Source organism: Rhincodon typus, chromosome 2, assembly GCF_021869965.1.
Source record: "Rhincodon typus isolate 14 chromosome 2, sRhiTyp1.1, whole genome shotgun sequence".
Lineage (NCBI taxonomy): Eukaryota > Metazoa > Chordata > Chondrichthyes > Orectolobiformes > Rhincodontidae > Rhincodon > Rhincodon typus.
In genome coordinates, this window is record NC_063333.1 from 131615695 (window position 1) to 131629310 (window position 13616).

Below are 13616 nucleotides of genomic sequence, written 5' to 3' on the forward strand. Positions count from 1 at the left end.
TTACTCTCCCAAACAGAAAAAAAAATTCATAACGTTAACCATTTGATGCTGAACTGTTGGGACTGAGGATCATTTTATTGGTGCATAACATGCTTGGAGTGGGAGATAAGACATGAAAATCAGCTCTGTATGAAGACACAGTGTATTTTGAAGAATCATAGAATCATAGAATCCCTACAGTGTGGAAACAGGCCCTTCGGCCCAACAAGTCCACACTGACTCTTGGAGCATCCCACCCAGACCCATCCCCCACAACCCACCTAAGCTACACATCCCTGAACACTACGGGCAATGATGGAAGATTTGAGCTGGACTGAACATAGAATTCCTACAGTGTGGAAGCAGACTATTTGGCCATCGAGTCCATACTAACCTTCCAAAAAGCATCCCACCCAAACCCACCCCATCCCTGGGACCCTACATTTCCCATGGCTAACCCATCTAGCCTATACATTCCACTGGACTCCATGGGCTATTTACCATTGCCAACCTATCTAACCTGTATATCTTTGGACTGTGGGAGGAAACCAGAGGACCCAGAGGGAACCCACATAGACACAGGTGTAATGTGCAAACACCACACAGTCACCTGGGGCTGGAATCAAACCCAGGTCCCCGGCAGTGTGAAGCAGAAATGCCAACCACTGTGCCATCCTGGTGAATACTGCCACTAAGTGACATGAACTGTTTAACATTGTAATGCAATATATCAACATAAACAAAAAAAAACCAAATTGCTGGAGAAACTCAACAGATCTGGCAGCATCTGTGCAGAGAAAGCAGAGTTAACGCTTCTATGTTCTGAAGATGGGTCACTGGACTCCAAATGCTTCTCGCTCCACAGATGCTGCCAGATTTCTGTTGAGTTTCTCCAGCAATTTCTGTTTCAGATTTGCAGCATCCGCAGTTTGTTTAATGAAGTATCGAAAGGAATGTTTTGAGATACACGGCAAAGCGTGAAGATACAAACCGCCCCCCTTGCCTCCTCCTTCCCTGATGTTTGCGGGGAGCTGCAAATTGACTCCTTCCTCACCTTTAATTGGTCGCTTTTAGAAATAGGGCGGCTGGGAGGGGTGGTTTAAATAGTTGGAACCGGTTTCACTGAAGGCTTGAGCAGAGAGACAGACACACACACACACACGCTGGGAAGATGGGGAGAGATAGGAGTGTGGCCAGCTGGGTTTTGCTGATAGCCCTTGCTGTGCTGTTGTGCTGCCTGGTAGCTCTGAGCTCAGCGAACGAAGGGCACTCGGACAGTGATACTGAGCACGGCGAGTCTCACGGGGGCAATGAGACGAGCTTTCACATAGTCACCTTTCGCTGGGAACATGTCCAAGCCCCCTATGTCATCGCACTGTGGATTCTCGTGGCCAGCTTGGCTCAGACAGGTGAGTGCATGGTGGGGATCTGCAGAGATGTCCCATGGATGTTTTGTTCCTTTGAAATATTTTCAACCCAGTCGGAAAATAATGGTGGTCACAGTGGAGAACGGAATATGCATGTGTCTAAACTGAATCCCTTGGCAATTCCGGATGGGGACCATCCCAGTCAGGGAGTACTCTGGAATACAGGTGTAGACCTAAATCCGAGACTCAAATCACCAGTATTTGGGAAAGGTAAATGGGGAAATTGGTCTGGAAAGGAATGAAGCGGAAATCTGTCCTCTCGACAACTTGCTACAGTGAGGGAACTGTCCGCTGGCACAGCAGAGAGGGATTCTTAAATCAGATTTTTTTAATATAAATCTGTGTACCACTTTAAATTGTTAACCTACTCTTCCGCTTGGATTGGTAACGGCTCTTGTCTCATTTGAACCTTGAAATCCCTCAAGGATTCAGCTTCTGCATGTTATTTTTTGTAACACATTGGTTTTATTTTACCTATAAAAGGTTCTGCTCTATGGAAAATGCTAACAGTAACTTGCATTTATACTAAACTCCCAACAAGGTGTCTCCAAATGCATTTTCTTTTGCTTTTGTGAGGTGGAAGGGGATTGTGGAGTTTTTTGTAAAGCTATGCTATTCTTGCTGGGGAAAATAGTTTTGGTCTGATTCTTTGATTAAAACAGCTTTTGGCAGGACAGCCCATCAAATGACAGGGGGCAAGAGAGAGAAAGCCACCCTGGAATGTCAATTCTATTGCTTCTGTTGGCATGGCAACCAAGATTGAGAATACAACGTGTGAAGAGAGTCGGAAGTAGGTTTTATTTGTTGACTTGTGAAATTGGTAGTGAAAGTGGGACACCCCTTTGACTTGATTTGGAGTGTTGGTTTTGTCGGGTGAGAAACCTATTTTATACCTGTGCATTTTAAAACTCTGAGGGAAAGGACCACAGTTCCTGCACAAATGGTTGTTTGAGATCCAATAATATTAGAAGAGGACGAAAGTACTCTTTGGTGATTTTGGACAACATTATTCCTTCAACCAACCTCGCAAAAAAAAATTGATTAAGTGCTCAATATTTAGAAGCCATACAGATGTACAGCACAGAAATAGACCCTTTAGTCCAACTCATCCATACCAGCCAGGTATCCTAAATTAATCTAGTCCCATTTGCCAGCATTTGGCCCATATCCCATTAAATCCTTCCTATTCATATACCCATTTGGATGCCTTTTAAATATTGTAATTGTATCAGCCTCCACCACTTCCTCTGGCAGCTCGTTCCATACATGCAACACCCACTGCATGAAATAGTTACCCCTTAGGTCCCTTTTAAACCTTCCTCTCTCACCTTAAACCTATGCCCTCTAGTTTTGGACTCCCCTACTCTGGGGAAAAGACCTTGACTATTCATCCTATCCATGCCCATCATGATTTTGTAACCTTCTATAAGGTCATCCCTTAGCCTCCGACACTCCAGGGAAAATAGCCCCAGCCTATTCAGCCTCTCCCTATAGCTCAAACCCTCCAACCCTGGCAACATCCTTGTAAATGTTTTCTGAAGCCTTTCAAGTTTCACAACATCCTTCCAAATGCAGGGAGAGCAGAATTGCACACAGTATTCCAAAAGTGGCCTAACCAACCTATTCCGCCTCTCCCTATAGCTCAAAGCCTCCAACCTGGGCAACACCCTTGGAAATCTTTTCTGAACCCTTTCAAGTTTGACAACATCTTTTTTATGGCAAGGAGACCAGAATTGATTGCAGCATTTGGGGCAGCATGGTGGCTCACAGCAGTGGTTAGCACTGCTGCCTCACAGCACCAGTATCCCAGGTTCAATTCTACCCTCAGGCAACTGTCTGTGTGGAGTTTGCTCATTCTCCTTGTGTCTGCATGGGTTTGCTCTGGTTTCTTCTCACAGTCCAAAGATGTGCAGATTAGGTGGATTGGCCATGCTAAATTGCCTGTAGTGTTCAGGGGTGTGTAGTTTAGGTGGGTTATAGAGGTATGGGTCTGGGTAGGATGCTCCAAGTGTTGGTGTGGACTTGTTGGGCCAAAGGGCCTGTTTCCACACCGTAGGGATTCTATGAAATGATATTTTACAGATGATGAGAGGCATAGATAGGGTGGATAGTCAGAGACTTTTTCCCAGGGCGGAAATGACTATTATGAGGGTGCATAATTTTAAGGTGATTGGAGGAAGGTATAGGGGAGATGTCAGAGGTAGGTTCTTCACACAGTGAGTGGTGGGCATGTGGAATGCACTGCCGGCAGTGGTGGTGGAGTCAGGTACTTTAGAGACTTTTAAGCGACTCTTGGATAGGGACATGGAGGATTGTAGGGTATGAAGGGTAGATTGATCTTAATAGGATAATAGGTCGGTATAACATTGTGGGCCAAAGGGCCTGTACTGTGCTGTACTGTTCTATGTTCTATGTTCTCGTGTTCCTAAAGTAGCCTAACTAATGTCCTGTACAGCTACAACATGACCTCCCATCTCCTATAGCCAATGCACTGACCATAAAGGCAAGCGTACCAAATGTCTTCTTCATCGCCCTGTCTACCTGCGATTCCACTTTCAAGGAACTAAGGCCTCTTTGTTCGGCAACACTTCCTAGGATCTCACAATTAAGCGTATAAGTCCTGCCCTTTGCAAATTCCTGCTGTATTTGTCTACTGAGTAACCATGTTTTCACTGCAAAGTAATTATTTGAAGGAATTTGGAATAAACAGAGCGATGTAGCAATGAAGATTGCTTTTCTGGGTTATTGGTGCCATATAAACACAAAATCCCTTTTGCTATAGAGGCATATTCATAAAAGATGGCTGAGTCAAAGGAAGAGTTATTGGGAGGAAGGTTCGAAAGTGTGGACAACAAGGATAGACTTAATGGGCTGGAATTTGAGCTAAAGGCACAAATGCGTGATGCTGCAGATGCTGTAATTCTAAAATTAAAAAGAAATTGGAGACACCCAGCATGGCTGGCAGCATTTGTAGAAACAGAGGTCATATTGATGACTGTACATAAGGTGTACATTAACTCTGTATCACTCCCTGCTGATACTTCCATACCTGCTGAGTATTTCCAGCTCTTTCTGTTTTATTTGTAAGAATTTTAAATAGTAGGATGCGAGTTTAAAACTTCAGGTACTGCAGGATGGATAATATTGGATGGGGTGTGGTCAGGACAATGTGCTTTGATGAGGCTGTAAGTTGGGAAGGTGGCCAGGAAAGTATTGGAGCCTTTGAATCTGGAGGGGATCAAGATATGGCTGAAGGTTTCTGTAGGGTAGGCCAGAGGTTGGTCGTGTTACTGAAGTGAAATTATGCAACCTTTTGTGTTGGAGAGGGTAAGTGACTGGAAACTGAGTGCATGAAAAAATAGGGCAGTATGTTTGAAAACAATCTGAGATAGTAGTCAGAGATAGGGTTTACTTTTAACAAAAAATGCCTTTGGGATGTGGGCATCACAAACAAAGCCATCGTTTATTCCTAGTCTCATATAGCCCTTAAGTGGTGTGGCTTGCTAGAAGCATTTCAAATGATTGCTAAGAATCAACCACATTACTGTGGATCTGGAGTCACACAGAGGCCAGACCAGGTCAGTGTGACAGGTTTCCTTTCCAAAAGGACATTAGTGAGCCAGTTTTTATTTTTTCAAACAGCAATCAATGATAATTTCATGATCACCATCATTGAAACTAGCTCTCAATTCTGGATTTACTTGCTGAGTTTCAAGCTGCTATGGTGGGATTTGAACTTGACTTACAGCATTAGCCTGAATCTGTGGATTACCAGTCCAGCAATATTACCACCATGCCACCATCACTCCTCCAACCCCTTCTTCCCCATTAGCTGGTAAAAGTACTGGGCCTGTGGTTGAATAAAGTTTATCATTTTTAATCAGAGTTAACGTTTTGGGTCGAGTGACCCTTCCTCAGAACTCCAGTTAACTCTGATTTTGTCTTCACAGATGCTGCCAGACCTTTTGAGCTTTTCCAGCAACTCTGTTTTTGTTCCTGATTTACAGCAGCCACAGTTCTTTTGTCATTTTTAATGTTGGACAGAGGAAATCTTAACTTGCAAGACTCAGCATTAGCTAAGTATATAGAATTGGGTGTCTCCCGTGCACATGTGGAATCTGCTTCCACAACGTTTTCTAGGGAAAACGTGCATATTATGGAAAGGAGAGAACCAAGGATAGCTTTTTGGGGAATTGTAAAAAAAAAGTCAGTATGGAGCTGCAAAGAGAAAGCCATAGGTGAATGTGATATGGTCATGATGGAATAGGTAAGAGTGGAACCAAGCCAAGGAACCAAGGCAGTGTATTGTGCTGGAAAATAGTGGGAAGATATTGAAGGAAAGTGGTACAGCCAAACATTTTGCAGGCTGCACTGAGTTTGTGGAGATCGAGATGGGATAATGTAGTGTGGTTATAATCATGAAGAATACCAGCTGTGACCTTACTTAAGGCGATATTAGTGGTTTAGGTTGGGGTGGGTATGTGATCACTTGGATTCAAACAGGAAATTGCTGTATTTAGTTTTCATTTATTTACCATTTTTATTTCAATTTGCTACACTTTGCATCTCCTTCACTGTTCAGGACTTTTTCGCTCTCAATATGCTGTACTTGACTTTCAACACTGGAAACCTGACAAATGAGGTCTTTGGGACTTCTGTTTCTGGTAAAATGTCAATAACCCAATAAAGGGAAATCTAGACCCAGGCTTTGCTAAATCTATAAACACTTGCTTCAATAAGTAAGGTACTGAAGGAAACCCTGAAGTTACTGTCTGCTCTTCCTGCATTTTTAAAAATCCTGTCCCTTTCTCTCTCAACTGCATCACCAGCCTGCCATGGGAACAACCTAGATAATAAGTTGACCTCAATTGCAAAAAGGTTTCACAGCTAAATGATGTGGGATAAGTTTCAAAAAAGGATTTAATCTTAGAGGACAACAACCAAAAAGAATTGTCCTTTGAAAAATAAATGAAACTAACTATCATTTTAAAATCAAAACCCTACCATTACAATTATTTATGGAATTTTGCGGAGGCACAAAGCCTTGAATTTCAAGTTTTAAATAGCTTACAATATGCTGATATCAATTCAATTGATACTAAATTGAAATTGATTCTTATCCAAAGAAATAATGAGAGTACTTCAACCTCACATACTTGCAATACACCCAATGCTTCACTTGGTAGAATCCACAACTTGGTGTGGATTTGAGCCACATTGTGACAGATCGTTCAAGATATGACCTTCAGCTTGTGGTGAATTAGCTGATCTTGCCTTGTGTGATGATAAGAGGTACTCCACTGCTCCTGCAGTGGGAATGAACTAATTCGTCTGGGGTTCCCATTCCTGATCACCTATTCAGCAGTCCATGCTAGAAATCGAGAGGTATTAAAGTGAGGCTAGGATCGTATTGGAATGTCTTGTCCACGATTTCATTAATAGATTGGTGCTGAAAGCAAAGTCATGATGAAGAATAGAAACTGGAGTGAGGTACCAGAGGACCATTGTTCCCCATGGAATTAGAACGTAGCAGCTATAACCCCTTTTCATAGTAAGAATCCTAGAATCATAGATTTGGGGAAGAGCAAACTCAAAATGGGTGGAGATGAAGATTCTTGAACCTCCTGGAGGGAAAGAAAGATGCAGACTCATGCAGGGTTATTGTTTTTGCAGATTCTGATGGTTTCTTTGGCACTTGACTGAACGGACATCCTTTGAGTGAGGTTTGGAGCATATCCATAGACATTTTTGAGTCTGCCTGAGTTGGTAATATTTAAGGTAGTGACTTACATAGCAAGCTAACCTAGCAGTCAAATTTACAGCATTATTTCTTCATTAAAACAAATGCTTTGTTTGAATGTCAGTGAAACATGAGTGCCAATAGATGCTGCTAGCATCTGGTCATATCGCTGTTCAAAATGTTCTTTAACAATCCCTCTAATCTACAATTTATTTATCCAGACACAAGTTAGTAGAATGTTACTTATATCTAGATACTGGTGGCTTCATAGATTAAGGAAGAGGAGGTTGGAAAGTCCATGGATTTTACATGATTGAAGTTTAATGCTGTTTCAGATGGTGTATTAGTTCAAGTAAAGCCTGGTTTGGTTATAGCAGTCTTGCCTATGAATCAATTATAGGTTAAGGAATTTGAGCACACAGCCTAAAGCTAATGCATCATCTTTCAGAAGACACATCAAACCAAGGCTTCTCTGAGTGGATGTAAAAGATCTCCTGCCCATATTTGAAGATTGGCAGGGAAATTCTTCCCCATGTTTTGGCCAATATGTATCCTTTAATTAACATTGTAAACTCAGTTAACATGTTGTGAATGCCTTTGCTGCTTGTGGCACCTAATGATATAAAGTTCATTGCCGAACTGGCCTGTATATCAGGACCTAGGCCACAAAAATAATTCATTGGTTGTCAACCTCTGGGATATCATCAGAGATAAATACAAGCTCTTCCTTCATGGTTTCTAAACTTCTGCCCCATATTGGTAGAAAAATCTAGATTGATTCAAACATTTAAAGATTCATTACATTAAGCTTGTTCAAAGAAGTTTCATTTGTGTCATGTGTTGTTTTCATGACAGTCATGACAGCAGCAGCCAACTTACATGCTGTAAATCTCTCCCACTGCCAGTTGTGTTAAACTGTTATAAACTGAGGTGTTGGCTGCAAAAACATGTCAATCTTTTGATGTAACATAGTTCATGCCTTACAACCCAAGCTGTCAGGATTGGAATAAACCTTGGGTAAAATGTAGGATTGAGAAAAAGGTTAAAAAGAAACATTAGAAAGAGATGAAGGAGGAGCGGGTGATAAATGAATGTCGAAATATAGGAATCTGTCTTTTATAAATTCCCCTTATACTAATTTCAGCAATGATAAAGATTATGGAATTCAGATACTGAAGTGGAGAAAGAGGACAAAACCATGATTGAAGGTAGATAAAGAACTGTCCTATTTGTGGAGCAGAGAAGAAATGGACTGACTCCATGTTTTCTGGAGTAGGGAGTTCTGATGAAGGGTCAAGGCCTGAAACGTCAGCCTCTCTGCTCCTATGATGCTGCTTGACCTGCTGTGTTCATCCAGCCCTGCACCTTGTTGTCCTTATCTTACTGCCCAGTATAGTGTCTTGCTCAGGGAGAGGACAGGATTTCCCCTCCCTCTTTTTGATCAAGAGCACTCGTATCATCCTCTTCAGCACATGAAGGATTCTTTCCTTTCAAGCTGCAACGTTCCTTGTTAATTACCTGCTTACCCTGGAAATCTGGCAAAAATAACTTTTTAAAAGGAAACGAAACATTGATGTACAAATCCAGGAGTTGACTCTGATTTAATGAATGCCAACATATCAATGGATTAGTAAATAATGTAGGAAAGTTTAATCTGGAATATCAGCTTAAAATTGGGAGTAAGACCAAGCGGACATAAGTTTAAACTAATGATTAATATCAAGTGTTCCACACTAAGCAGTGTAATGGAGTCCTAAAAAAGTGGTATAGCTAAGAAACACTTAGATGCAGCAAGGATTGTGTTGCTTTATTGTCAACCTTGAAATCTGTCTGAAGTTGTTTACCTGAAAATTTCACACTTCAGTTGGAGATGCCTTTTGAAGCCAGACAAAATAGTAATTTTAATTTTTAAGGACAGCCATTTCTTTACAAGAAGCTCTTCATACAAGTGAGGAAAGAACTTACATTCTTAACATCTTTTGTAATCTAACACTGCAATGTGCTTTGCAGCCAATAAATTACTCTAGAAGACTATTCACTTTGTAATGTAAATTAGTATTTCCTTTGCAAGTCTGACAATACAGCAGTCCCTCAATATTGCACTGCAGTGTTGACCAAGACTGTGTATTAAACTCTCAACATTCTAACATTTGGACAGGTGTTCCTCCAACTATACTGAACTGATACACTGAATAAAAACGACACCACTGAAATATTGCAGATGTTGGAAATCTGAAATGCAAAGTAAAGCTGGAAATGCTCAGCAAGTCAGGTACCATCTATGGAAGGAAACAAAGTTAACGCTTCAAGTCAGCATCAAAGCATCTGTGACCTGAAAGATTAATTGTGCTGTGCTCCACAGATGTTGCCTGAACTGCTGAGCATTTCCAATATTTTCTGTTTTTAACCACTGAATATAGTTCCAAAGCCTATAGAAAAACATTACCTTCAACTCGTTGCTTCAGCTGGGTGGTTGATAATCATTGGTTGCAGTGAATTCATGACAGAAGGGGTTCTGGTGTTCTGCCATGTTTTCACAAGTCCCTATTGATGGAGTTGTTGTAGATCAATGAATGAGTTTGCAATTTTTGTTTTCTCTTGGGATCATCAACTTAAATGATGATTATGTTAACAATGTGAAACAACTCTTTCATCCACCAATCAGAATTTTGTTTCTGCCATTCTTCAAGATGAATTTAATTTTCTTGTGGAATTAGAGTATAATATTGGCTTGAACAATTTAGACTCAGCGTAATAATAGTTATTGTAACCTCTGTAGTCTGAATAGATTGAAATATAATTGCAGTGTGCTCTGTTTTTAAGAGTTAAATTTGAAAGTGTGATGTCTGCTTGCTTTGTTAACCAACTTTTGGCCACATTGCCAGAATGTTTTTTCAAAAGTTAATTTTACAGTAGTAAGAATATTACAGTAAGCAGTGAGAAGTGAATGAACACCTTTGCATTGTTTAAGAAAGGGAATCCACCTTTTCCCCCTTCTGTTGTATTGCCTATGTGAATTAAGTAAGGCGGGGAAAACCCAGACCTGAACATGCCTGCATGAAGCTTAGAGCTGGAATCTATCCAGGGAATTGAAGCTCAAATTAAAAATGCTATTAAAAGCTCTGGTTTTATTAATGCGGCACAACATACCTAATGCTGGGAGGAAAGAATGTTTTTTTAAAAATCTTCAAATGTTTTGATGGGAGTAGGGAAACATTAATTCACCTCGTCAGGGACTAGAGAAGCAAACAGAGGAGGGTGCAAAGGGGGGCTGCCAGACATGGGGCTCATGGATTCATTGAAATAAAGGATGAAAAATCAAATGACATCAGAGGAAAGCTGCTGAGCATTCCAGCTTTGGCCACAATTTTTGTTCCCAGGTCAGGTCTGCAGAGGCAGGAGAATTACCAGCTCTGTGAAACTGACCATTAAAAAGTAGAGACTTGGGCTTTCTATTTTCAGTTTTGAAGGGTGGATGACCTGGGAAGAGATGAGGAGGTTGCCAGTTGCGCAGGTTGGTTGGGTAGAAAGACTGCCTTCGGGCTTCAGCTTTGTGTCCATAAATTAAAAGAAATAAGGCTCAATGTTGTGGTTTCTTTTGGAGGGATTCTCGCTTTGAGACTTTGCGCTGTATGTTATGACATGCATGTTATTAATTATCTCCCCTGCCCTATGGCATCCCTCCCTCTGATTCCAACTCCAGCTCACCATGTGTCCTTCCTAGAACAACTCGCTACTCACTGGGTATCTGCCAAAAGATTGGAACTTTGGCATCTGCTCCATGTACTAACATTCTAGTGCTGCCTTGATGGGGATCAAGGATTGAATCTGAATGAGTCAGAGAGGGGTAAGATGGTGTCATCATTTTCTAGTGGTGAGCTGAAGATCCTGATTGAGGGAATGGTGCAAAGGAGGGGCATCCTCTTCCCAGAGGACCAGCAGAGGAGGCTGTGCATCCTGCAGCTTCCACAGCTCAGATAGTGAGACCTTAATGGGAATGTTAGTTTTAGAAAGTTTGGGAGCACAATATGGTGAGCACCTCACCTCAGCAGCTGGCTGAGGTAGAAACGGCCCAAGTTGATTGTATTTGGTGGGCTGCTGGAGAACAGACAGGAGAGCACCCAGTGTGGTGTTGGGAATCAGGGAGTTTGTTGGTCTGAACAGGGAGGAACAGGAATGGCAGACAGCTATGTGTAATGGCAGCAATGGTCCACATGATCCAGAAGCTGGAGGGATTCAACAACTGATGTGATCATCTGGCTGCCTCCATGGGCAGGTTGGAAAGCCAGGTCCATCACCCTCCGGATCTGTTGGATAAGTGCTCAAACTTGTAAGCATTGATCCTCAGGACACAAAGCAACAGGAATATGGGGAATTTGGCATTAATTGCAGGTGTTCCTCCCTCACAAGGAGACACAGCAGTGCCAGGAGGTACCCAGCCATAGGAGGAAACACACACAGGTTTCTCAGAAGCCTCCTCTCAGACCGAGGTCTCCATCTCCACCCTGCCTCCCTACTTCTTACCCTTGGAAGCTGCAACCCTGGAGGGTTTGCTTGCTTCTGACAGGAAATGTCTGGGCCATCCTGACACATATACCTCCAGGATCACCCAACCAAACCTCCAATGCCAATGGGTTTCACTGTTGAGCAGGCAGCCTCCACCCCCAGCTGTGAAATTGGGAACATAATAGGAGTGAGAGAAAGAAGAAAAGCTATTGAGGGCACTTTGGAGGCATGGGGGACAACGCACTTTACATTAACTCTCAAGTTTGTTTCAATCTCACTGTTTTGCCTCTACAAAGGTTGTTTTAGTCTCTGTTGCCCCACATGCCACCATGATGCCTAACTTGTTGGCTGCACAGCATATACCATGGATTGACATCTGTGTAGAGAGTCTGCTGCAGCATGTAGAAACAAGATGAAGAAAACATATACAGGGCAATGAGTCCCACCGTCCTACAACATCCCCTTTCTTTCCCAAAAGGTGTGGTGTGAATGAAGTGGACAGCAATTTCTGGAGCAGGGAGCTGCAAGGCAAACAATAAGCCAATGCATTGTGCTGGCCATGAATTAGGGACTCTGACGTCTCTGGCCTGTACAATGCATAGGTCTGTGTGTAATGTTGTTTCCCTTTAAAGAGCCTTATATTGGCAGGCCCTACAGCCCTCTCCCTCACAAGGTGAGTCCACATCCCACCCACTCTGACTGTGGTTGCAGCCATTTTCTGTCCCATTGTGTATATTTGATTTCCAGGATGCAGGATGGCAACAGCGAACCATTGGCTAGTGGCTTCAAACATCCACCTCAGTGTTGGTGAGGTCCTGAATATCCAGACCCATTTTCTGCTAGCCCTTCCTGTGGACTCCACAGGCTTCGCACCCTCCCAGGTTCCCACCCAAACCATCGACATGAGCCTGCGCCTGCCCACCTCTCCCTCCTAGCCCACCCCCTGGCAGATGTTGGCTCAGGAAGTGATGGATGAAGGATATTTTTGTGACTGGAAGACTGAGTGTCTGGTGGTGTGCTGCTCGTTTCGGTGCTGGGTATGTTCTGTGTGCATTAGTGATTTAGACATGATTGTGTCTAAAATTGGTGGCATCGTAAATAGCAAGGAGAAAAGCTTTAGATGACAGGATGATATAAACAGACTGGTCAGATGGGCAGAACAGTGGCAAATGGAATTTAGTCCTGAAGAGTTGAGGTCATGCTTTTCTACAACAATATGAAAAAAGTATTACCAACTGTAGCAGCTCAAACTCTGGCTGTCAGAGCTTGAACAGGCACTGCTTTTATTTCTACTTGCTTGAAAGCTTTGTAGATGAGATGTTTATAAATGTAATCACCCCGCAGCTTAAGAGTATGCATGGAGAGAGGAAATGGATGATCACTGGGCAGTCAAGAAGAAAAAGGCATATAATACAGGATTCCCCTGAGTATATTTCACAGAAGAAAGAGTTGATTAATTTAGAGAATGCAGGCCGAGCCAGATCCATGGCTCTGTGTTTGGCTCAGTTGTACACCTGGGGCACAAAGAACAGCAGTAGTGATCACTGCAGGAAGTAGGGCAGGTTAAGAGTGAAAGTAATAAAGCATACAGTATCCTGAGCTTTATAAATAGGAGCATCAAGAGAGAGGAGAAAAAAGCAAGGAAATGATGTTAAACATATATTAAATGCTAGTTTGATTTCAACTGAAATACTGCATCTAGTTGAGGCCACCATACCTGAGGAAGAATATGAAGTTATTAGCATTCAGAAAAGATAAACAAAATGGGTGTCACACGTAAGGAATTTCAGTTAAGAAACTTCAGTTATAATGAAAAATTAAGCCTACTTTCCTTGGAGAAGATGGGGTTAAGGGGAGGTTACATAGAGCTACCAAAATCAGTTGAGGTCAGAACAGACTAGATGAGGAGAAAAAAAACAAAGTTGCTGGAAAAGCTCAGAAGGTCTGGCAGCATCTGTGAAGAA

General features: G+C 42.3%; 1 protein-coding gene across 1 annotated transcript in view; it reads left to right on the forward strand.

Moving 5' to 3' along the window:
• Nucleotides 1-1150: 1150 nt before the first annotated feature.
• LOC109931870 (sodium/hydrogen exchanger 3-like) overlaps nt 1151-13616 on the forward strand; it is a 136746-nt gene continuing 124280 nt past the window's right edge. The window contains exon 1 of the mRNA XM_048614942.1: nt 1151-1388. Coding sequence (XP_048470899.1) covers nt 1151-1388 — 238 coding nt within the window. The remainder of the gene's footprint in view (nt 1389-13616) is intronic.